At 39.6% G+C, this 26884-nt stretch overlaps 1 protein-coding gene across 2 annotated transcripts in view; it reads right to left on the reverse strand.

Annotated features, from left to right (window-relative positions):
- Positions 1–9085: 9085 nt before the first annotated feature.
- si:ch211-266k8.4 (USP6 N-terminal-like protein) overlaps positions 9086–26884 on the reverse strand; it is a 42630-nt gene continuing 24831 nt past the window's right edge. The window contains exons 14-16 of one of the 2 annotated variants that reach the window (XM_066649352.1): positions 26329–26432; positions 21681–21881; positions 9086–10121 (exon numbers count right to left, since the gene is read on the reverse strand). In XM_066649352.1, coding sequence (XP_066505449.1) covers positions 10070–10121; positions 21681–21881; positions 26329–26432 — 357 coding nt within the window. In that variant the 3' untranslated portion in view covers positions 9086–10069. Of the gene's footprint in view, positions 10122–18563; positions 19040–21680; positions 21882–26328; positions 26433–26884 lie in introns of those variants that run through there. The other variant, XM_066649351.1, reaches the window with a different exon arrangement.

The following is a 26884-nucleotide window of genomic DNA, read 5'->3' on the forward strand; positions in this document are numbered from 1 at the left end:
TGCTGTAAACAAGCCGATATGGTTATAGAGACCTACTTAAAAAGTGACCCCTCTGTGGTTATCCACTTATACACAGCCTTTTAGAACACTGGCAGGGACACAGCATTCAATATATAAACCAAATGTGACGGCTACAGCTTGAGGCATGTACATCACATTAACATTGGCATGGCATCTCTCACACACCCTCTGAACAAAGCATTAACAAATGCAATCCCTGACACAATCACACACATTCACATGAACACATACTTAACAACAGGTTTAAACCCATGCTTAATGGCTCATGACTGTTGTGAAGGTCCTGGAACAAATAAACAAAGACAAGGTACTCAAATGATGAGCAGAGGTTACATAACACATCAAACGCTGAGTGTCAAACAGTCTAAGTTTTACCCCACCGCAGGAAAAAAATAATTTATATAAATAACTCCCTTACTTTGAATATATTACTGTAGCTGCTGTAATTGTAGCTGTAGCTGAACTGTGCACTTTTTATATTAATTACACATGATAAAAAGAAGAGTTTAAGTCTTAGAGTTTGTTTATCACATACTTATGTGGTCAAAATATGTGGACACTTCTCAGTAGTGACTGAATACAATCAACGCAGTCTTCAAGGACAAACAATTAAAAGTATCGCAGTCACAGTGTCCCACGGTTTCAGGTAGCCGTCAGTTAGCCGTATTTCTTCGGAAACATTCTCTGGAGTGATAAATCAAGTGCCAGCATCTACTTTTCAAAGCATCTACATCTACTTTTCAATGCTGAATTTGTCAGATGCCAAGAGAGATCTAACAGCTGGAAAGCACAGTGCAGACTGTGATGTTTGGTGGAGGTGGGGAATAATAGTGTGGCCTAGTTTTGATTTGTTCCACAATGTTGCAATGATGCATGATACAGAAAACAAAAGCAAACAAAGACCCTCTGAAGAAGTGTGCTCCCAACTATGTGACTATATGTAAACTGGAGGAGGTCCTTTGCTGTTGGGATGACGTGGAACTGCAGTCTGAGGGTCAGGTCTGACTGTCCAATATCAGTGGCTAACTGATCTCACTGATGTTCTCAGACCAATATGGAAGTGAATGCCGGCAGCAATACTCTAAAACATAGTAGAAACTCTTCCTAAATGACTGGAGGATGATACAGCAGCAAACCAGGATCATTCATTCATTATCTGTAACCGCTTATCCAGTTTAGGGTCGCGGTGGGTCCAGAGCCTACCTGGAATCACTGGGCGCAAGGGAGGAATACACCCTGGAGGGGGCGCCAGTCCTTCACAGGGCAACACACACACATTCACTCACACACACACACACTTTTGAGTCACCAATCCACCTACCAACGTGTTTTTGGACTGTGGGAGGAAACCCACACAGACACAGAGAGAACACACCACACTCCTCACAGACAGTCACCCGGAGGAGACCCACGCAGACACAGGGAGAACACACCACACTCCTCACAGACTGTCACCCGGAGCGGGACTCAAACCCACAACCTCCAGGTCCCTGGAGCTGTGGGACTACGACACTACCTGCTGCACCACCATGCCGCCCTCAAACCAGGATCAATATTTTAAAATCAGTGTAGTGGAGTTTTACACCCAATGCACTGACCAAAAAAATAGAATCTATTTTGAGAGTAAAGTCAGAATACTTATAGAATAAAGACGGATTCATTCACTGCGAATATGAGTGGGCGGACACAGCCAAATGGAGGGAAAATGAGGAATGCTGAACATTTGTTGAAGTTATACTTTAGTATAGGTTTCATAAACAAAGAAATACTCAAACCAGATTGCTATTAGTATGAGAATGCTGAAATGGGTATGCAGGAAAAGGCATTTATTCACAGGAAAAACTACAGACAGAAATGGTCTCTTTTAAACTTAATTTTAAAAATCCAGTGTTTTCAACAGAATTGTAATGGAACATGGTACAGTTGTGTTTCCTAATTAAAAATTACTGAAGATGGGGCCAGAATAGTGTCATAAAATGTACTTTTCCAGTGACAGTTTTTCTGAAGTGTAATATTGACATCTCCAAGAACAGACATGTTGGACAGTCTGAGCAACAGGAAATTAATCTATTCTCTGAGGATAAGCATAATGTCTTTTAGAGCATGAGAGGCTTATAGAATTTATTCTTTTCTGTTTTTTTTCCAATTATGAGCTCAGTCTTATACAGTAAGGCTTAGATCAGTGTGACAAAGCAATTAAGTGCGAAAGAGCAGCATGTGAAATGCAAAGAAACCAACTTAAAACAGAGTGGTTTTTATCCCACATACGCAGAGCTGTTCTCCGTGCCAGCGTATCTGCCCCTCCATCAGCATGTGGAGTATTTTATTTCAGCGTGGGAGCAGACTTATGTGGGATAGGCCCATAGTTCCATTGCTCCTGTGTTCCAGGCTCGCCATGGTACTGTGTTTCTTGGTGCAGTGATTTGTAAGGAGCGGCCACTGTCTAAAACAAAGGGAGTTACACATTCACCAGAGCAAACACATCCGGCACATTGCCTTGACCTTTCTGTTTAGGCAAAGATAAACAAGCACAATGAGGTGGTATGTGTTTGTCTGTGTGTGTGTGTGGCTGGTCTGTACCTAGCATTCCTCTACACTGTTCTTTGCTGAATGTCTTTAGCCATACACTCACTCATTACCACTGAGACCAACACAAGTAAAACAAAGAGAAAAACTGAACTCACACCAGCTCTCTGTTCCAGGCCGAGTTGATTTTCCAATCCACTACCAGCTATAGTCACACCTTTCAATACGGCTATAGGTTTATTTTATGTTTTATCTTAGTGTATTAGAAATGCCTACCACATAGGCACACAGTGAAGGTGGAGATTATAGGCTTCAGTCTGTCTGATACTGCACTATCCATCCTTGTAGAACACTGAAGGTGAGAACAGTCTAGAACGGTGTGAGAGAGGGATAAAAAAGCAGTTTTAGCAGTTTTTCAGTATGCGTTCTTGTGTGTTCTAATGTTCTGGTGTTTTTGTTTGACATCGCCTACCACTGCCCAGGTGACATTCCAATATTCAAGAACACAAACAGCAAGAGAGGTTTGAGCACACGGCTGTTGTTCTTGATCCAACCCAAATAACGAGGATGCATTGGTTTGTGCCCTGCCAACAAGGACCTAAATATCCCATATTCACTGCTGTAGGAAGAACTGGAATTGAGGCCTGCCACCTTGGAGACAAGGAGTTTAGGACTAGAAATGTCTTGTAATTTCACTGTCAATAAAACCTTATATCTCCAAAATGGTTCCTTTACAAGAGAAGTAAAAACCTAACATTGTTAAATGTGAGGGTGTGATGAAGCATTTTTATTGTTCATTATGAACATTTAACATAAAGCAGAGCTGACACTTCAACAGTGATGACATATATTAACAGCTGTGTGGACAGAATGGGTGGAATTATGTGTGAAATGAACAGGTGAAGCAGACAGTGATGGAGCAAGTTCTAGTGCAAAACAAGTCAGGGCACACTCTCAAAAAACAATGTGTTCCACTGCATGTATTTACCATGCAAACCTGCAGCGTACAGCTGTTAATCACAAAAACCCCGTCCCTACTTCAGTCATGTATGTTAGTGTGGTGTGTCGATTTGTTTTTTGCTTTGAGCGAGACCAGCAGCGGCTCTGCCAATGTTCCTGCTGTTTCTGATTCAGCTTTAAATGCAAATCGTAGATCTGCTTTCTCTGGAACTACAGCAGCGACAATATTTTTACATCCTTAACATTAATCGTTGCCAGGTCCCACCTGCTATTCTACATAGGGGTATTTCTAACAGTGAGCTCTTGGGTGTTCTCATGGTCTTACCAGATGTTATCTTACACCCTGACAAAGCATGCCAAAGAAAGACCACATATTAGGTATTATTCACCAACAGTTTGTTTAATAATGTATTATAATATTGGCCATTTTATCTAAAACACCTGCCATCGGGATACATTTCGCAGGTTTATATTTAAAGAGCCCTTTTTTTAATCACAAATCTGCTTCAAGATTCAGGGAAATGTATCATCATAAGAAAAGCATTGGAAGAATATTAGCTATGATTTCTAGCTAAAGTAATGTTTCTAATAAAGCGGCCAGTTAAAATACATTGGCACCAACTATTTTAACTCTTCTGATGCAATGATTTGTGGGCGTTAAGGCTTATGTTAATGACCGATATACGCAGATATACACAGGAATATTTTGTACAAAAGAAGACACGGTGCAGTTTCCCTGTGTTGTGCAAAATGTGAAGTGTTAGTTAAAACTTTTGACTGAAACATATTTTCTTCAGTGGAAAGTTCTGGAAATCTTGTTTAAAAAAACACATTTATCCAGGTGTAACTTCTGACATAATCCTGTCACTAAACAGGCGCTATACTTTTTAATCTCAGGACATATGTAAGTGCATGTGTCCAGAGAGGATGTGCATCTTCACAATACAGCGCTGTCACACACCCCACTGTCTGAATCTCAGGAAGCAGATGGCTCCTCTGTTCCTTCCTGCATACACCAATCACACATGAGAGAGAGAGAGAGAGAGAGAAAGAATGAAAGAAAAAAAGAAGACGAGCCACAATAGGCATCCTGTATTTATATGATTTCAGGAATGCAATAATAAGAAGCCATAATAAAGCATTGTAGTTACATATAAATGTATGACATTTTATTAAGAGAAATAATAACATTTTCAAATGTTTCCTTAAACACACTGTAGATTAAAACCATGTTATAGTGCATTAGAGTTGATTATAAATAGATTCTTAAACGGATGAAAATTGACATAGTAATATAATCTTCTTTCAATTTCATGTAATTATAAGTGCGTATAAGCAACGATGCAGGCTTATGCCATACATTATCAGATATTATATATGCTATATAACGTATTATGGATGGAGGATGCTTCCAAGGCCATAATATTGCTCATAGTCCTCCCAGTATATGACAATAAACAAATTTTAGCTCATCTGTTTGAATCAGGAGGCTCAAAAGTGACACAAACTTTCTCTAGGTGTTTTTGAAAGAGCTGGAAATTGTGCTCAGAGAGGAAGCTGTTGAAAAAGGAAGCTGTCAATTATTTCTCTCTCTTTCTCTCATATATAAAGATTTGATTGTGATTTGTAAGGAGATTATTCAGTACATTATGAAATGTGAGCCCCTATAAAGATGAACGATACTACATCTCCTAAATGTTATTATATTTACATAGTATTATGATATACAATTAAAACTAGGCATAGAATTTGATCTTGGCCTTTAGAATAATGCCTCAGGCTACATTTAACTTTAGTACTATGACTAACTTATGTTATATGTTACCTGAACACACACACACACACACACACACACACGTGAATGTGTTGTTACATTAGTCATTCAGGCCAAGCACAGTTCTGGTGGGAAACCTTGGCTCGTCATGGAGTTCAAAGAATAACAGAATACACTGGAATAAACTGAATAACAGAGCTCCAAACTTCACCATTCTACTTTCACTTTGTTTTAAAAACAAGTTGGTGAAACCCTGAATTTCATGGAAAAATTGGATTTATTCCATAACACAACATCTCTGATAGTGTCATGATAAGTGGCACTTCACAGTGTTTACATCTGAACACAAGCAAGCCCCAACTAGTAGATCCACACTACATTTATATATCAACATTCAAAATATCAGACAAGAAACTACAGAAGTGGGAAACAATAACTGACAATAATTAACAGCAACACAAAATAATTTTTTTGGGGGGGCACATTATGGGGTATTCCAGGAACAGGAGGAATTTAAGGGGATGTGGGACATTAAAAAAAGTTTTAAAGAAACTGAACCAAGCTGCTGACGTCATTGAGCACTGAGTCTGAGGTGCTGTATCGCTGTCCCCCATGAAACCCACTCATAACAGCTTTGATCATGAACTAGAAACTGTGACCCATGACAAGGTCAGACAGGTTCACTTAAACATTCTTGAGCTTAATAGGTCACTACACTAACGGCCGATCCGGACACGGGGGGAGGGTGGGTATGAGGCTTTACCTATGAGCAGCAAAAACACACACTCAAAACTAAGGGGCACTAGCCACAGATCAGAATAAAAAGACGTAAATACAGAAGAGGTAGTTTGAATAAATGCATGAATATTCATTTTTCAAATCATTAAGGAATGTACTATTCTGCTTCTTACGGTATATTGGGACAGACAGCGTTAGTTCTGGGTGTGATCTTTACAAGCAGTGTTTTATTAGTGTGTTATATTATTAACTTTTACCTCGTACAACCTGCAGCTAATATGAATTTAAAAGTGCTTGTTTGTGCAAATAAATATATATATTTAAATATTGTATAGTACTGAACATTTGGTGGGTGGCACGGTGGCGCAGCAGGTAGTGTCACAGTCACACAGCTCCAGGGACCTGGAGGTTGTGGGTTCGATTCCTGTTCCGGGTGGAGTGTTCTCCCTGTGTCTGCGTGGGTTTCCTCCAGGTGACTGTCTGTGAGCAGTGTGGTGTGTTTTCCCTGTGTCAGCGTTGGTTTCCTCCGGGTGACTGTCTATGAGGAGTGTGGTGTGTTCTCCCTGTGTCTGCGTTGGTTTCCTCTGCGTCTGCGTTGGTTTCCTCCAGGTGACTGTCTGTGAGGAGTGTGGTGTGTTCTCTCTGTGTCCGTGTGGGTTTCCTCCGGGTGACTGTCTGTGAGGACTGTGGTGTGTTCTCCCTGTGTCTGCGTGGGTTTCCTCCGGGTGACTGTCTGTGAGGACTGTGGTGTGTTCTCCCTGTGTCTGCATGGGTTTCCTCCGGGTGACTGTCTGTGAGGAATGTGGTGTGTTCTCCATGTCCGTGTGAGTTTCCTCCGGGTGACTGTCTGTGAGGAGTGTGGTGTGTTCTCCCTGTGTCCGTGTGGGTTTCCTCTGGGTGACTGTCTGTGAGAAGTGTGGTGTGTTCTCCCTGTGTCTGTGTGGGTTTTCTCCGGGTGATTGTCTGTGAGGAGTGTGGTGTGTTCTCCCTGTGTCCGCGTGGGTTTCCTCCGGGTTCTCCGGTTTCCTTTATTTTTCCCTATATTTTTAGAACAATGCCCTTGGTCAGTGTGACAAAATGTTAATACTGTGATAAATATCGAGATCGATCAATACAGAAAAACTTATTGTGATAACATTATTACCCATATCGATCAGCTCTAACATAACCCCAAAAAGAATCCACAACTGAAGGTAGCACTACACCTTACAACTGGAATGAGTGATATGAGAAATAAACTGTAAATATTTTGGTTTTCTGAGAATTAATATGTTTTAACAGACAGAAAAGAACTAGTACTGCCACTATGAACATGATTATTTACTTGAAAGTATGATAAAAGGTAAGAAAACATACATGGTATGTGTTGAAGTGGAGTAAATATACACAATATAGTCAGAAATACAAACTGACAAACTGACATGAACAATCATACTGCCTACTTCTGCTTTACACCCGCTGGTTGTTTCTATTACTCTTACATTTTGTGTTGTTCCTCTGAGGCTGTTGATCTGCTAAGGACCAGATGATTTATAATGAAACAATATATCATAGAATTAAAAGAGATTGTACTTTTTTTTTCACATGACTGAATACAACAAAAACTATTGCAACTTCACTGTCCTAATAATAGGGCCCTGTGTGTATTTCTCCAATGTTTTTCACTCAATGTAGCTTTAATCCCTTGTGAAAGCAGAGGAATTATTGTCACTGCCACACTGAATGCTTCACATACAGCAGAGCATCAAGAGACATTCCTAGACAGCCAGTAAACTCAGTCTGAAAAACAAAGACACACACTATAGTTATGAGACGATACATTACTTTACAATGCCTTCCATCTCACACTTGTAGCGGGTGTAAATAACTCCTTAAAAGCCTAGCGTCGGTGAATACACTTTTCTCCATTTCGTTTCTCTAATGACTACAGATTAATTCAGAATAAACACTGTCTGACCAAACAAAGTCAACACTAACAAATCTCACCGCTGAACTCTGCACAATGTTAGGTTAAACAAGGCATGTGTGTGATATTTTGTGTATTTTACTGCCGTGTAATGTTGCCAATTGATGTGCATTGTGGGCAAATGGTGCCAAAGCCCTTGTATGTGTGAGCATACGTGACCAATTAACACAATTAGATGTGTTTACAAATTTTTACATTTTGAAAACCTACAAAACAGTTCATTTGACCAGAGGTGTTCAAAATGTGTTCACAAATGTACAAGAAAATAAAGCCAAACCTATGCTCAAGCTCAGAGTGAGAGGAATTCTCCCCAGGTTAGTCAAGACAGAGGGAGTCCTGGGCCAATTCTCTTGGCCTCCTTAGTGAACAGACAGGTTGGAGGAGGTTCGACTTAAAAAGCACACATCAATATCACGCTATTGCTGTCAGAGAGGAAGCAACCACCCGAGACTGAGTCGGTGGAAGAAAGATCAAGGGAAAAAAAAAAAAAAACCACAGTCTACAGGCAAAAACAGATAAGTGTCTCCAGCAGAGGAAAGAGAGGCTGGAAGATAAACACAAACCGGCTCCTCCACATAAAACCAAACAAATGTCACATGATAGCTCTTATGTGTGTGATGATGTTTGTGTGAAACCTACACCTCCGATAATTACAGGGCCTCCACTCTTACAACACTCCAGGACACGCCCTCTCCCCCTCACACACACACACACACACACACACACACACACACACACACACTAACAAAACCCTGACGTGTGCTGTGTTTGTTACTGTCCTCCTCTCTAAAACAGTTACGTTGTTTAGAAAAGCCTTTGCACTTGTCTCCAGGAAAACCTCCAGTGTAAAATTATAGAAGCAAAATTCACTCAATAATCATCTCTGCTGGACACCCCTCATGTTAAAGTGAACACTGTAGAACACATTATTCTCACATATATGCTTTAGTGACTGTACAGTACAGTACTCCACTACAGTATCTGACCTACAGCCCCCTGTTAATGTGAGAAGACAGTTTAACAGTCACATGAAACACCACAGAAAGATGGAGCAAATACATTAGCATTAATTAATTATCCGAGTCCATTAAGTGACTCCCCTTTTATTATCTCAAATGGACATATAAATGTGCATAAAAACATGGACATGGCTGCATCAATTCCAGAGAGAGAGATAAAAATAACAGATGCTACATTTAAAAAATCCATTAGAGGATCCTTCGTCGAGAAGCAAAGTGGTTCATATATATATACACACACACAGTGCTCATGTGTAACTGTGTCGTTTTTATAATCACAGCGATGATGGATAACGTAAATAATCACTAAAGGTTGAAGTGTTATCACACCACCATTGATAAGCATTCTGGATAATCTTTGAGATTTATGTTTGCCATGTTAGAAAACATGGCTTTCGTAACATCATAAAGCATTATCACTTTGAGCAGAAAGGCTTGAGGTTTATTGCCTTCCCTGATTGTTGTTAAGACTGCAAGAGCTGTTGGATTTGATCAAATAGGTGAATGAATATGTATCTCTCAGTTGAAGTATAAAACCTAGTTCTCATTATGCAACTGCTGTAAGGATATTATTAAATTATTCAATGCATTTTTTGTCATGCTTAAGTAAAGTGGTTTTAGGCAGAAAATATTTTACTGTACTTGGAAATAATTATCTGACCATGCAAATGTTTTTGCTTTACAATGCCCTGTATTTACCCTTCTGTTATGAACTAATATATATATATATATATATATATATATATATATATATATATATAATACATCATAAGCTTTCATAGCTACCATATAACAGTGACACATGCTAATTGTGAGATTAAGGTATGCAAAAATTGATAGATCTGTGGAAGTCCACCTTAAAAATTAAGCAAAAACATCTGGAAATTGATAGAAAAACGTTATAATATTCAAACAACAGCCCCTGCCTTTTGTATTCTCTAAGAAAGTGGTTAGGACTTTTCTCAGTGGTCACTCTATGAGTGGTGTAAGGATGTGTTGGGTGTAACTGTAGCTGGCCTTGTTCAAGCTACAGAAGCTCTGTGAAAATTGAAGTTCTTCCTTCAGTCAGATAAGTTGAGATTCCCTGACTTCTGCAACCATGCGTGGACTGAGGACACTTCTCTCAGCAAGGGACGGACCACGTGGAGACGGGAAAAAAAAAACAAAGAAAATGTAAATTAGAGAGCGATCACTAACCAGCTGATTTTTATTCAAAAAGATGTAACCACCAACCGTTTCAACCATCACTCCCAATGACACTTTCCACATGAAAATATGATAAACTGAAATAGTTATTTAGAATACAGGAAAAAAAATATTTTACATTTTTTAAATATCCATCACATGAAACAAGTTTCTTAAAATAAAGGAGAAATATTTAAAAATACAATATCCAGAATGAATCACATTTAAAAAGATCTGCTCAAAATAACAGGCTCAATAAGATCTATAAAGCTCAACTCTACTGTGTTCTTAAAGGCTAAGCGCCAGCTCTATGAAAGTGTCAAACAAATAAACACAGTGGAATTTGAGTTCCTAACTTGTGTTTATTGATAGTCAGAAAACATGTTATTTCTTACTAATCCAAGGAATAAGGTCCCCCCCCCCAAACGGTGTTCGGAAACTCTAATAGGTGTCTTGCCTGTGACGTAGATGGTGGACAACAACTCTAGAAGTTGCACTTAATTTAATGCAAAATGACAAAAAGGTGTGTTGTTTTTGGCTGCAATAATTCAATGTACAGTGGGACATCTGTGCACAAATGGCCCAAAGATCCCAAAATATCCAGAAAATTGACTAAATTTGTCAACTTTATACGGGCACCTTGGAAAGGACCATCCGCTCACTCCGTTATGTGTAGTGCTCATTTCACTGGCGCTTTTCCAACAATATGGGCATGTAAGGAAACCAACGAAAGGTGTTCAAGAGCCTCTGTTACATGGAGGTAAACAGGGTAAGTACACTTACTTCGCCTGTTTTAGTTGGTGTTAGTTAACGTTAGCTTGACTTGCTAAACTCGGTGGCTCAGATTATACTCCGCTACGTAGCTGCATTACGCAGGTTTATAGTGTCGGATGAATTCGAGTTCGTCTTCGATCACATTTACAAGAATAACATTACCTCTAAATTTGAGTTTAGCTTATTGCTAGGCTATTGTCATGAATAATGTTGGTTATTTACCTAGCTAGATACTGTTATAATGGTCAGTCATAATGGTGTTTTACCGCGGCGTTGTTCAGCTGATGTCCACCAGTGATGTCACGGTTGCGTTCAAGAATTTCCATAGCGAGCTCGAGTTTTTCCCGTCAATTTAATAAATTTGTCAGTTTTAAAGCAAATTAAGCAGCTATTTTCATTTTAATTCATACACATATATGTCAGTAACTAAAATAATGTGAAATATTCATGGAGGTCCAATAAGTGGTGCTTAGCCTTTAAAGGAAATTAATTAGGAAATGTTTAATAAAAAACTACTGAATGTTCATATACAAAAAAGGGTCACTTGGCGAGTCATTAGACAAAATATTCACCGTGACATATCTTATTACATATTGATATGTAAAGTATGAAAAATTAGCAAGTGAAAAGACGGCAGTATTGGCTGATTTTAATCACTTGAAAACAGTGGTCAAATTTGTACATAAATATTCCATTAGTAGAATCTGTGAAGCTGAATATATTGTACCTCCTGGAACAGGTGATAAGACTGAATTTCAATAATTTGCAATATTAGGGTCATGAAGGCCTTCAGTCAGCTCATTCAGCAGAGAGAAGGCCAGCTCAGATGTCTGATCTGAAAATGAAAACCCAGATGGCCCAGTGTGCACTTGTAGTGGATATGATGAATGTGTATTAATTTCTAATAAGAAATTTTGACTTTCTGAAGATGTGATTTTAAATACCCAAGCTTTTGCTAGTTTTCAGAGACATCTCTAACCAAGATCGTAAGGTGAGATAAACCTCCAGAGCAGGCCCGTAAAACCCCCTCCAAAGACCCTTTTTTATGACTTAAGGACCCCCAGGGTCAAGGAAAGAATGCAGAGAGACACAGAGACTCAATCTTGATTGAAGCCCACAATGCCCTCTTTAAAGGACACCTTTTTAAAGACTGTTAACTCTAAAAGACTCAAACATCCCAAAGTTCTTACATGGAAAACAAGTTGTATATGGGCACAACTGTTTGAAATTAATCCCGTTTTGACAATCAAAATAGGTGGAATTAATTTACATGTGTTTAAAGTCATTTTTGTTTATATGAATTTATGTAGAACCAAGGTAGTCACATACTATGTGTTTAGTTGGTTAATAATTATAAAGAAACATGGTTATCTTTTTCTTAATTATATTACTTTGTGTTAACATATAATCTTTTATATTGCAAAGTATTCACTCAGGGATGGTCAAGTCTTTGTCTTGTCAAGTGTCATAAATTCTATGTGATGCCACTCCCAAGGTACAGGAAACAGCCAATCAGGAGCAAGAAAAGCTCCAATTCTCCCTCATTGAGGACGAATCAGGTATTCGGGGCGGGTTTTCTAAACTCTAGTTAAAAACCTGTGGCGCCAAATGAAACAAGCTTTTTCCAGCTTTTGAGCTTTGTAAGGTTTTTCGAACTTTTTGGGCTTCTGCCCCTTTTTCTCCGATGTTCGACTCTTCACTTGAAGGCTCCAGACACTTGGGGCGTTGTCTCTTTTAGCTTTTTCAAGGCTAAAAGAGTAAAATGACCTGAGTTTTGGAAATGACTCTGCAGGCGTCAGACTCATGGCTTTCTTAAACAGTCTTGGACCTTTAAAGCGTGGTCCAGATAGAAACTACAGATTAAGAAAAGCTATAGTTTAACGCTAGCAAAATTTCAACGCCACACCCAGAGCATGAAGGCAACCTTAGACCTCTGACCCTCCAAACGACGACAACGCCACGAAGAGGACTGCTGCACGCACCCTCAGAATGACCTTCTGAGATGTGGAAACCTGCACAGGAGAGACCTGCATGGACGTGCCTCTCTCTCTCTTACAAGGCAGCAGATCAGCGACGACGAAGAATCCCTACAGAGACCTTCAGAACACCACCAGCACCGGCGGCTGCGTCTGAAAGCCTCGGGAGAAAATGAACGCCCGCGGTTGCAACCTACAAGGCCCGCGTCTGCAATTCTCCAGGAAGTCGTGCCGGAAGGCACCGTCAGCGTCATGCTCCCCGTTCATCTCCGGATACGTAAGGTCACATGGTCTCATGTCTCTCATGGCTCATGGGTTGGTACTGAAAGTTTGCTGGGATAAACAATAGCCTTTCTTAGAATTTAGGACAATAATTATCATAGAGAAATTCCCTCATATATTAATCTCCCTGTTCCCTCATATATCGCGGTAATCCATTTTATTATATGAATGTCTAATCAATATTCATTATTTGATATTATTATTAATAAACCATTTGTGTGATAAAACCAATCCTTGGTTATTTGTTTGTGTGTGCACCTTTCTTGTATGGAATTTTAACTTCTAGTTCAGATTCCATTTCAGAGTCAAGAACCCACGGCGGGTCAATAAGCATAATTCATTAATAATAGTTAATTCTAGCTACTTTTGCTGTATAATATGTGAAGATGACCTATTTGTCTAAGTTAAAATTAAGACAGGTAAGGACACTACATATTAGTTAATGGCTCCCAAACATGGAGCTTAGCACAATGAATTAAATAATTAATTATTAATAAAATAATAATGAATTATCATTGACTCCGCTATGTAGTGCAAATACTACATACTACTTCCACTACACACTCTTTCAAAGCGGCTGCATTTCAGTCTCTCTCACCTTCATCTGCCTGAGGCTAGCAATAAAAAGCAGAACAAACAAGAAGGAGACATCAGGTTAATGCACCTCAAAAGGTTAGGAACAAAAAGAGCCCACAGCATTGGGAAGAGACTAATGTTATGTGGTTCTAGCTCAAATGAAACAGTACTAAAGCATCCCTACAACAACTAAGTATTTACTCTTGTGCTTTAGAAGCAGCAGAAAGCTCTAGATTTTTAATATGGTTATATTAGTGGCAAATAAATACAGGTGTGCATTTATGTATATAGACAGGTGTAATGATAATTTCTAAATCTGGACATTTGAAGCATGTAACAAACATTTGGGTCATTTTACTTCGTATAGTGCAAAATTGCAGTTAATAACTAGTCAACTCATATATAAAGCTCTAGCATTTAAATCTGTTTTAAACCCTTGGAGTTTGTTGTGAAACAAAGCATGAGGTATCTTTATTATTGGTTTTAAGTATTTAATTTCATATACATAAACTTTGTGACCAATTTATTAGTGGGATTTCGTCTTAAAGGGCTATGCGAGTTGATTTTAGAGGAAGAGGAAGTCAATAAAAAAATCCAATAATAATTATTTCAGGTATCACAGGTATTCACTTTTTCAAGAGCAAATTGTGACTAAAAACCAGTCATTCTTTCCAGTCCTATTCATGTTGCCAAATTTAAGCTTGTTTTGACGGACACAGTGACTCGTTTGAAAGCACTAAATGCACGTGTTGTTTTGTTTGCTTCCACATGATTGAACGCAGAGAGTGGCAGTTAAACTGCCTACAGTTCTGCACTAAGCAATGCTTTCAGATTAAAACCCTACACAATGTGCCTTTAGCAAGCACAGCAGCTCCCTCTGAGACATGGTCTTTTCCAGACAGCTATAAACACATGCTCTGTGTGAGAGAGGGTCTAACAGCTGCTCTTCACTGCATTCTCTCTCAGGGCTGCTGTAATTGTGTGGATGGAGAATAGCCTGAAGAGTTTAGGCACGGCGGATTTGGACCGTATGTCCGCACTATGAGGTGCTCTGTCGCAGCCTGCTGGACAATTCAAGTCCAGTAAAGCTGGAGCCAAGAGGAGAAAGCAGTTCCAGACAGACCAAGGGAGACAGAGGCCCAGCCTATAGGCCCAGAATCAGGAATAATCCTGACTGACAGAAGCCTGGCCTAGCGCTACAAGGGTGCAAACAAACATGAGGGAGATTATTAAGCAGAGTTGATAGAAATGAGATCAGAGGAAGGTTAATGTTGTTTGACAGAAAGCAAACCTGCCACTGAGGCCAGGCTGAACTAGGGAAAACAGAAACGACATTACATTCCACTCTGCAGCCAAATTCACTTCACTCACTTTTCTCACACACTCCCTCCCTTTTCACACACTCTTCAGCTCTAGTCTGGCGCTGTCTAGTACCTGTCGCACTCACCATCTGTCGTCAGCCTAGTTAAAGACTTAAATCTACCGTAACACGCTGTTACGTAATTTCCTCAGGGGATGGGAGAGGTCACAACCCTCCCAATAATTAGAACCTGCCCATATAACCCTATAATTGCTTTGATAACAAAAATTTGGTAATAACATAAGATAAAAGTTTTGTTCGACTGATATAATAAACATCCTAGGCATTGACCTAGGACCTAGGTCAAAGAACTGTGGGCTACGGGATAAATTCTAACATTAGTAGTGAAGTTTATTTTTCCTTTACCCAAAGCCAAGGTGACCTCTTATACATGGGAACTGTTGCACTGCTGAGGGTTGAGATAATAGATAGATAATAATAATAATAATAATAATAATAATAATAAATAATTATAGTTTCCGCTAGTGCAGGGCCTGCAAAACAACCTTAAAGCAAGAAAACCTACATATTCATTCATTCATTCATTCATTCATTATCTGTTATATGCTTATGCTTATCCACTTCAGGGTCATGGTGGGTCCAGAGCCTACCTGGAATCATTGGGTGCAAGGCAGGAATACACCCTGGAGGGGGCTCCAGTCCTTCACAGGGCAACACACACACATACACCTACACACACACACACACCCCTACGCCAATCCACCTACCAACATGTGCTTTTGGATCGTGGGAGGAAACCGGAGTACCCAGAGGAAACCCACGCAGACACAGGGAGAACACACCACACTCCTCATAGACAGTCATCCGAAGGAAACCCACGCAGACACAGGGAGAACATACCAAACTCCTCACAGACAGTCACCCGAAGGAAACCCACGCAGATACAGGGAGAACAAACCACAGTCCTCACAGACAGTCACCCGGAGGAAACCGACGCAGACACAGGGAGAACGCACCAAACTCCTCACAGACAGTCACCCAGAGGAAACCCACGCAGACACAGGGAGAACACATCAAACTCCTCACAGACAGTCACCCAGAGGAAACCCATGCAGACACAGGGAGAACACACCACAGTCCTCACAGACAGTCACCCGGAGGAAACCCACGCAGACACAGGGAGAACACACCACAGTCCTCACAGACAGTCACCCAGAGGAAACCCACATGGACACAGGGAGAACACACCACACTCCTCACAGACAGTCACCGGGAATCGAACCCACAACCTCCAGGTCCCTGGAGCTGTGTGACTGCGACACTACCTAGTGTGCAACCGTGCCAAAACAATAACATGCCATTCAATCCAATTTTTTTTTTATGTAACTAGAGCTGGACAATAACTAAAAATCAAAATATGCTGATTTTTATACATATTTTCAAGATACAGTATTATAGACATTCAGGATCCTGTCATCAGTTAATTGCACTCAATTTTAAAGTTAGTTTAAAAATATTAATATTAAAAAAGCCAAGAGGTTCTTGTTTCATGGTGATGAAAATATAAATCTTTTAAAGTAGTGTTCCATTACGATTTACGTACGAGTCTGAAAACGTTACACTGAATTAGGTTTCAAAGCACCTTGGGTGAAACCACATCCCTGAGGGTTTAGTCCAGCCCGAGCAGCACAACCAACAGCCCTCAGACAGCAGGGTAATGATGGGAAATTACAAGAAGGATCATGAATAAGTAAAAATGACTCCAGTTCAGAGCTGTGGGAGCGCAGATCAACCACCTTTCCCTGGAGATCAAGGAATTACTGCTTCCTCTCAACTTCTTGTGGCACATCTCTCCTTATTATCCTAGGTGTAATTAGTTAGCTTTGAATGAGGAAGGTTATGAGGAATGCTATAGCTTCACTTTCCCCCAGCTCTCCTGTTACGTCAAGAATCCAACTACATGAGGAACAAAAACTACTCCTCTCCTGCACGAGGGCTGCTGAGGGTCCAGTATGCGGGCGGCTGCTAGAAAGCAGCTTGTGTGCTCTACATATCTCATCTTTGACAGGGTTGCCAGATATACTGTAATCTGCTACACACTCTAGAGGGATTCACAGACACATCAAACACTGGAGAGAGAATCGGGTTTCATTGCTGTGCTGCCCACAACACACTCCCCACATGGCTGGCTGGGACTGATCCTTTCCCAGGCCTCTCCCTAAATCAGGTGCTTCCTGAATCCTTCACTTTTGATTAATTTTAGCAAGTTCTACAGACACCATCCTGATGAAGATAGATCTGCACAATCTTGTAGAACACTGATGTATGCAAGGGGACAACTAGAAGCAGAAATATTCAAAAAAAAAAAAAAAAAAAATCAGCCAATATATATAGTGAGAGTACACTATAGTGGGAAGAATCTGAGATAGATATATAGGGATTGGACAATGAAACTGAAACACCTGGTTTTAGACCACAGTAATTTATTAGTATGGTGTAGGGCCTCCTTTTGCGGCCAATACAGCGTCAGTTCGTCTTGGGAATGACATATACAAGTCCTGCACAGTGGTCAGAGGGATTTTAAGCCATTCTTCTTGCAGGATAGTGGCCAGGTCACTACGTGATGCTGGTGGAGGAGACGTTTCCTGACTCGCTCCTCCAAAACACCCCAAAGTGGCTCAATAATATTTAGATCTGGTGACTGTGCAGGCCATGGGAGATGTTCAACTTCACTTTCATGTTCATCAAACCAATCTTTCACCAGTCTTGCTGTGTGTATTGATGCATTGTCATCCTGATACACGGCAACACCTTTGGGATACAATGTTTGAACCATTGGATGCACATGGTCTTACTGGTGCAATGTGCAGTTAATGAAGATTGGCCACCAGGCTGGTCCAGTTTAGCTATGAAACCTCCCACACTAAAATGACAGGTGTTTCAGTTTCATTGTCTAACCCCTGTACATGAATTAAGGAACATTTCTGCCATCTTATTAGAAATCATTTAACTCCACTGTTGAAACAAACAGCCCCCTATCCCCATTATTCTGCTTACTAGGAGATACATCAGAACTCAATCTAACCAATGAAGACAGTAGAGCACTTTTGGTGGCTTTAAGCATCACAAAGAAAACTATTTTAATACACTAGAAATAAAGGAAGAATATTGCCATTTGAAACATTTGCCAATAGAACATATACCAATGAAAAAAATTCAGCATCTATCAAAAACAAAACTCATGAATACTAAAAAAACATGGACAGCACTTAAACTGAAGAAAGTTAAAAATCATAAATAGAAATCATTGATCTAAAAGGTTAAGATCAGACCTTTCAAACATCAACAATCCAACCAGAAATATTATATATTACTATTTTTCTAGTATTCTATCTAATATAAATAGACAATAAGACTAAATAACAAAATCTGTTTCACAGTCACCTCTGTTAGAAGGTTTTGTTAATTCATTAGTCTAGTCTGAGGACTGGAACAGAGCTACTCTTGCCTTGTTCAGATAGTCATTTAATTATTTGGTTCTGCTGAATCGAACAAGGGGCGGCACGGTGGTGCAGCAGGTAGTGTTGCAGTCACATAGCTCCAGGGACCTGGAGGTTGTGGGTTCGATTCCCGCTCCGGGTGACTGTGTGAGGAGTTGGTGTGTTCTCCCCGTGTCTGCGTGGGTTTCCTCCGGGTGACTATCTGTGAGGAGTGTGGTGTGTTCTCCCTGTGTCTGCGTGGGTTTCCTCCGGGTGCTCCGGTTTCCTCTCACAGTCCAAAAACACACATTGGTAGGTGAATTGGCGACTCAAAAGTGTCCGTTGGTGTGTGTGTTGCCCTGTGAAGAACTGGTGCCCCCTCCAGGGTGTATTCCCGCCTTGCGCCCAATGATTCCAGGTAGGCTCTGGACCCATCGCAACCCTGAATTGGAAAAGCGGTTACAGATAACGAATGAATGAATCGAACAAGTCAAATTTCTGGAACAGTAAAAAGCCACATGAAGTCTGACTTTAAGCGATTGCAGTCAAGCCACTATGTGACATCAAATCAGACCAAAATAGAATTTCTGAATATGCGACTCAAGTTTGATCAATCAGAAGAGTTTTTCCATCAGCTTGAACAAGTGGATTTTCTTTTACCTTTTTCTGCCTTCAGCACAGTCTGTCGTTACTATGATAAGTGTGTGTCAGTTGTGACTTGCAATGTGGACACTTGATCTAAAGATCATACGTTTAGAAAGAAGTCTGATTAGCCCTGAAGTGACAATAAAGAATTACTGAGTGAACTCCAGGTTCAGTAATAAAATACCTCTACTACAAGATATGCTACAAGATAGCATAGTCTCACATTGTAGATTTATACAAGATAAAACTAAGCCTTGCCAGTAATTATCTAAAATATAGTAACTTTCCAACTAAAACGGATGTGGCTCTAAACATGCTCTCGTCAGTGAAGTTACGTCACACTGGATGAGATTGATAGTTGCTGTTTCATTACACATAAAAGTGAACCTCTTTGTAGTCCTTTGATATGAACAGTGGAATATCTAGTTGGGCTACTTTTTATATATGAAGCCAGCAATTAGGAAGTTCATTAGGAATTTTCTTCTGAACCTCACTGTTACCAAAGAATTGGTGTGAATGGAGTAGGGTTATATTCTCAGGAGGAGGGCAGGAAATATGTCCAGAATTATCAATTAAAAACTGCATTAAAGCGGATAACACTACTCAGAGCCAAAGAACTTTTTGCATGTCCTTGACACTAGAAGAGAGAAGGGCAGAAAGTAAGCAGACCAGGTGCTGTTTTGCAGACGAAGGGTGAGTCATCTGTTCCCATGGCCAGGCTGGAGCTGCCTCTTTCCACGAGGGTGGGAGTGCTGTGATTGAAACGACAGGGAGCAGGCCTCAGGGGGCCATGGCGGATATAGCTGCTTTAAACATGGCCTTTTTTTATGAGGCTGCTGATATCACTAAGCAGAGAGCAGGGCTTCTGTCATCTTTCCTCCACACATACAACCTTTTCCGGCCTTGTGTGTGTGTGTGTGTGTGTGTGTGTGTGTGTGTGTGTGGGTTACAGACGGAATATAAGAGGGTGCAGTTTGGGCTTTTCCATTGAAGGTAGGAAAAGAGCACAGAAGTGTACAGGACAGAAGAAAGAAATAAAGTACAAAGGAAAATGCAAGAGACAGTATAATGAATAAATAAATAATCCCAAAAACAAAAAATGAAAGTGAACTGTACTACAACTAACATTCAGAGAGAATCAAGCAGTCACGTAAAAAATGATTACTTCCATATTTAAAACATTTAAACAAATTAATACTATTATTTTTGCAATCCAACATATTTTCAGCTTCTATACACTTCTCAAAACACAATTCAATTTTCATTGTGTCAATTTTATTTACCAGAGATCTACTTAAGCCCCTGGATGTGCAATGTTGTAAACCAATTAGCCACTCCCAACACTGTTTTACCCCATGCAAACTGGTCATAAACCGCAGACATATTGTGGTGAATTATGTTACCCCACCCCTTCATGCAAAACTAATCCTGTCCAAATAGTGAGAAACAACATCACTAAGTCTGATTCAGATTATTTGACTTGACAGATCTGAGGCAACATGTGGTGATCTGGGTTTGCATTTTGTAACTGCTTAACTACATTAGTTCTGTAGCTCCAGAGTAAAATTAAAGAAACTAAAGTTTTGAAAAACTGTTCCTTTATATTGGCCTCAACTCTTTCATATGTTCAGAGACAAAGTTCAAGGGAAATACTTGAATGTCTTAATCCTTTACAGAATGTGATCTACAGGTCTACACAGAATTTAGCCTGCAGCTAGAAAAGGACTTGTTTTTTTTTTAATGCTGACAAACTCTGTACTTCTCATTGCTTTGGCTCTACTGTAGTTGTGGCCAGTAAAAGCTTTATTTAAGCAGAAGGACATTTTCTTGAAATGTCTTTGATGTTTGAAGACTAGTGGTACCCCAGCAGGTCCAGAGCCACATCAGTTGTGTGGAAGCCTTGACACTTTAACAAAGACTTTAACAACAATCTCACTATGACAGTCCTTAGGGAGATCAAAGGCTTTACCAAACACAAAAATTTGTGAATGGAAAAAATACTTTCTTGATGGTCATTACAGTATTATTTTGCTGTGGTCTTATGTGGGATGTAAAGTGTACTTTCCTCAAGCGCAACAATAAAGTCTGTGACCAATGTTTTCTCCAGACACAGCAGTTGCCAACCTATGTCTACAGTGAGCTTAATTGAACTAAATAACAAACCCATTTCTGAAGCACTGAGGAAATATTTAAACCCTTTGACAAGGGTAGGCTGTTTATAACAAAAAGATGAAAAGGGACCACCCTCTATGGTTTAGTCTTCAGTAATGGCTGACCAAAGCCTTCATGACCCACTTTAGCAAGACTGTAGCTCAAAAAATACAACCCAAAGCATACATCACTGTGGGCTAAATGGGATTTTACTGTAAACACTGGCAAATGCAGCTTCCGCAAGGATTTGCCTCTTAATTCCTTAAGCCTACCACTTCTCTTCTTACCTGTGTGGGGATTCCCGAGGCTCCACACAAGCCTGGTTGGGGTCCTGGGAGAAGGCTGGGGATTGACTGAGGGGTTTCTGGGACTGACCAGTGCTTCCTTCATGCAGAAGTGACCTACCACAGCTGGACTGAGCAGCACTACGTCTACGAGCCACTCTGCCCACAGGCCCTGACCTCAGCCTCCTCAAAGGCATGTGGGAACTGTGAAGATTAACACAACAGATTGTTAGCAACATTAGCCAAATTAGCAAAATACGGAGAGCAAATATTATTCACAGGCTACAAAATTGTATCATTTTGTAAGTTCTGAGTTCCATACACTATCCTCTCTAACTGTCCTACTTCTGAAAGTCTAAAGGAGACAGATTACACTTATCAAGTATGAAAAGATGGAATTACTTGATTACCAAATCTCTGTAGGGAGTGACACAAAAGATGAAAATAAGAGAGTATTATTATTGATGGATTGTCAAATGTCAGAGTGGCCTGATTTATCTGTACATCAGTGAGGTGGCTGAAGGAAGCAACTGCACATGAGATACGATCACAAGCACACGCGAACACATACACCCTTTGGCTCCAGGGAGTAACATTTTACCACAGAATTTAATAACAACATGTGGGACACTGGGGACCAATATACAAGCCTGTCATACAATGCACACAACTGATTTAAAAACATAAACAAAAAACACATCTACCAATCTCTATCAAAGGCAGAGAGCCAACCAGTTATTGGTGCCCATTCCACTGAACTTTCAATTTGCTTTTCAACTACCTAGGAACTTTGGTAACGTGGGTTGCATCTGGTCAAATCACTTCCTGTTATATATACACAGTACACAAATACCTTCTCTAAGGTTACACTGGTATGGAACTTGCAGGTCAAAATTACTGATATTAAAAATAACTGATATTTTTTATGCATTTGCTCATGTTGATACATTTTAACACACACTACATTTATAAACCACAACAAAGCATAGTCTAAAAACCCAATTTATATATCAAATAAATACAGTCATGGACGAAGGTTTTTCCAGAAAATTATTGCAATTAAACATGTTTTGTTATACAGTTCCAAGACCACCCGCGAAAAACGAATTTCCGCAAATAGAGGAAAGATATTTATGTATTTAACGAGTATTGGGACTTTTAAAACCCTCCCTGTGCTGTTAACAACCCACCCTTTGCATTAAACAGTCATTCTATAATGTTTTTCAGCTGGAACTACATGTGATATCCTACCAGTTTCTTTAATAGAGTAATTCCTAAGCTGTGATTTAGCGTAAGTAAATTTCACTCGGATGTGGACATGAACAGTACATGTACTGTACGTAAGAAATACTTGTAAATGATATATTGATATGTTAGCAAGAAGTTGCTGTGCAGTATAATGCATGTCGTCTGCTACCAAGAGGATGCACAGGGTCTACTACATTATTCAAATTAATAACATATAGAATAATAAATAAACTAAAAAGAAGAGGAAAAGGATTTGAAAACGAAATCATAAAGATTTGTGCACTCTTTTTTGTTGACAACGGGCTAATAATAGCAAAAAATATAGAAGAATTTTATGAAATTTAGCACTCAATATCCGCGATATAGCGGAATTAGCAAATCCACAAAAGATGAACCGCGAAGTAGCGAGGGATTACTGTAAACATGTTTATTTCCTTTGTGTGTATTGGAACAACACTTAAAACAAACAAAAAAAAAGGAAATAAAATCCCCAATAATTGATATGAAAATAAAATTATTGGCACAATCAACTAAATATTTGGTAGTACACACTTTGGAATATATAACTCAAATCAATTGTTTCCTATATGGCAACAATTTCCTATTTCGCAACTGGAATTTTGTAACAATTCTTTAAGTTCCAGCTCTCTCATATTTGAAGGGTGCCTTCTCCCAATAGCAATTTTATGATCTCTCCACAGGTGTTCAATGGGATTTAGATCCAGACTCATTCCTCGCGACTTCAGAACTCTCCAGCGCCTTGTTTCTATCCATATCCGGATGCATTTTGAAATATGTATTATTAGTGGTGTCATTGACCTGCCGGAAGATCCATGTCCTAGGAAGCAAACCCAGATTTCTGACACTGGGCCCTACATTGCGAGATTCCTGTTGATATTCCTACAGTTTTGTTTCTCAAGTCCTCAGACAGTTCTCTTCTCCTCTTTCTGTTCTCCATGCTTAGTGTGGCGCGCACACAGACACACAATGCAAATATTGAGTCAACTCTCCTTTTTATCTCTTCCAAAGTACACTAAATACAAATCTTCAAATATCTGTTTAAAATATTGATTTCATGTAAACCTTTCTCTATTCCAATTGTTTTTCATAGCTGCATTATGTAACTGCTGGAGATTTTCCAAATCTCTGGTGGAAATGTGTAAAGGCATGCAACAATTCAGAAAAAAAATATTGCAATCCACATAAATGAAAGAGAGCTTACTGTTTATAAAACAGGAATGCACAATCCTGTCAGAGTTGCATTGTTTCAGCACATAGTGGTTTAAAGCTACAGTTTTTCTGGTTAAAATGGAAAGGATTGTTAAGCCAGATGGAAATAAACAGCCTTAAATTCTTTGACTGTGTGCTGCTGTGAGTCATCCTGTAAAGCCTGAAATAACTCATCAAAGTTTAAACGTCAATGGTGTCATGCAGGAACTGGTCTGAGGTTTACAGACCAGCTTGTTTGTCTTTATGTATTAACATCACAGACCTCTCAATAGAAAGATCCTGCTTTATGGGCTGGGTAAAGAAGTATATGTGAGTTCTCAGTTTCAGAAGCGACATTATACTGATGAAGATATGATGAAAATAGTAGGGAAACACTTCAAGTACACAAGCATTCAATAGATTCACTCACAGTTATCACTTGGAGAAATATACTTAATACATAATCACCCAAACTAATGTGCTCACAGGTGACTGCATTTTTGAGTATGGTTGTCATAACTAGTTTTTTAAAACAAAAAATGTACATAAGTTATTTTGTATGTTTTCTTTATTATTCTAAAGCTAAATTAAAATTGTTTTACTGCTCTCTTATACAGTAATAAACAAGGTACATGGTACCTAGCTGTTCAGTTCTTTTTGTTGTTGTCTGACCTGATTAATCTATAAATTATTTTGATGACAAAGTACTCAATTACTAAATCTAACTGTCCTAATCTGAGTGATTTTTAGAAAAAAAAAAAACCACTGCAACTTTCCTCAACAGCAGCTGAGTGTAGGCTTAATGCCACTTGATCCCTGCTGAAAACTTTTGTTAGCAGCAAACAGACTCTCATCAGTTTTTGCTCAGTGGGTAATGGCTGAAATCCACGGCCCCTCAGACAACTGAGTGCTGAAAACCTAAAAGCGCCACTCTCACATACAGCCAAACCATTTCCTCATCTTGTCTACTAAGGATAATCCACGTGCTGACCGCTGGTGACCACAGGGCTGCTGGACCCATTTTAGCCACTTGGCACCAATATGAGACTGGTGGGGAATGACAGATATGCAGCTATTTCCCAGAATCCTCTGCAAATATATCTCTTAGTGCTCGTCAGACAAGCAGAAAGAAACATTTATCATTTCACCAGACACTGAGTCACTCAGAAGTTCTGTTATGCTGTGAGGAGTTTGGTGTGTTCTCCCCATGTCTGTAAACGTTTCCTCCAGGGGCACCTGTCTTCTCCCACAATCCTAAAACCACATGATGTTTGGTGAACTGGCCATTCAAAAGTGTCCATAAGTGTGAGTTTCTGAGTTTGTGAGTGAATGTGAGAGTGAGTGTGAGATGCCCTATGAACGACTCGCACCCATTAGTTGTTTGCCTTGCACTCACTGATTCTGGGTAGGCTCCAGACCCACAACACTGAACAGTTTCAGTTAATTCAGTTAATCAGTTCAAATAATAGTTAAGATGTCCCCAGTGATGATGGTCTCCAGCTTCCCTTCAGTTACATGCCCTGTCCAAACACCGTGCATGCTTTATGTAACACATAAAATGGTGCTTCATTGCCCATCAGTGAAAGAAAGCACACAACAGAGATATAAATAAAAACATTGTTAGGAGGCACCTCAAACCTGTGGGTGATATCAAACATTAAGCCTTGCGTGACAAACTCCTAATAGATATGACTTTTGCACTCTTTGTAAACTGGATTTTCAAGAACAGAGCAGACTCGCACATAAAGCCACTCCACGGTAGGAGAATGAGTGTTCACTTCTAGACCTGGAGCAAGTTCTCAGAGTTTGACTCCACTGAGTGGCTGCCACAGGCGTTTTCACAGGCCATAAATCACACGGAATCATAATTAATTAAAATCCAAAACAAAACTTGAGTGAGGGAAACAGCTGTAAAGTGCACTATTTATCATCACTCAATGATGGTGGAGGAGTTTGTTCTAATGTGAAGTTTGGGGTGATATTAATTATTATGACGCTGCTGCACAGGTGGTGCAGTCATTACAAAAATTATCTTCATTAACACTAGTGACCCATTTAGAGGGACACAGGGGTACTAACAACTCATTAGTTCTAATGTCCTTGTCTATCTCAGCAGCTTCCATCTCTCTCTCTGACACACACACACACACACACACACATACACACACACACACACACACACACACATATATACCTGTACTCAGTTGTGGCTCCATCAGTCTCCTGAGAAGGGAGTGGACCTTTTCTGTCCATGCCCACAGCTACATTCTGGAATGGCTTATTTTGGCTCCTCCTCCTCTGAAAGTTGGATGTGTTATATTTTAATCCCACTATACATATATAATAATCATATAATAATCATATCATGATTAGTTGTTGAAATAATGGTTAGGTGTACAAAGAAAACATTATAAATCACACTCTTTACTCCCCAGTCTGAAAGGTTGAAAAATTGTCAATTTTGTGAAATTGCACAGCAGCATTTACCTCATAAAACCACACAGAAACTAAAGGTGGACCTTATTCTGATTGTAAAACATACTTACTAGAAAAACACACAACACGGCTCTGTAAGGAAATCTAATTCGCTTTCTAATATCTTCACTCCATCAGTAACTGACACAGCTTTCACAATATGGAGGGACTCTGGCTTTCATACAATAAAAGATCTTTTACTGATAGCATTTGAACAGCTTAGTAGAATAGAGAATATTCCTCATTCACATTTTTTTATGTATTTAAAACTCTGT

Source organism: Hoplias malabaricus, chromosome 17, assembly GCF_029633855.1.
Source record: "Hoplias malabaricus isolate fHopMal1 chromosome 17, fHopMal1.hap1, whole genome shotgun sequence".
NCBI lineage: Eukaryota > Metazoa > Chordata > Actinopteri > Characiformes > Erythrinidae > Hoplias > Hoplias malabaricus.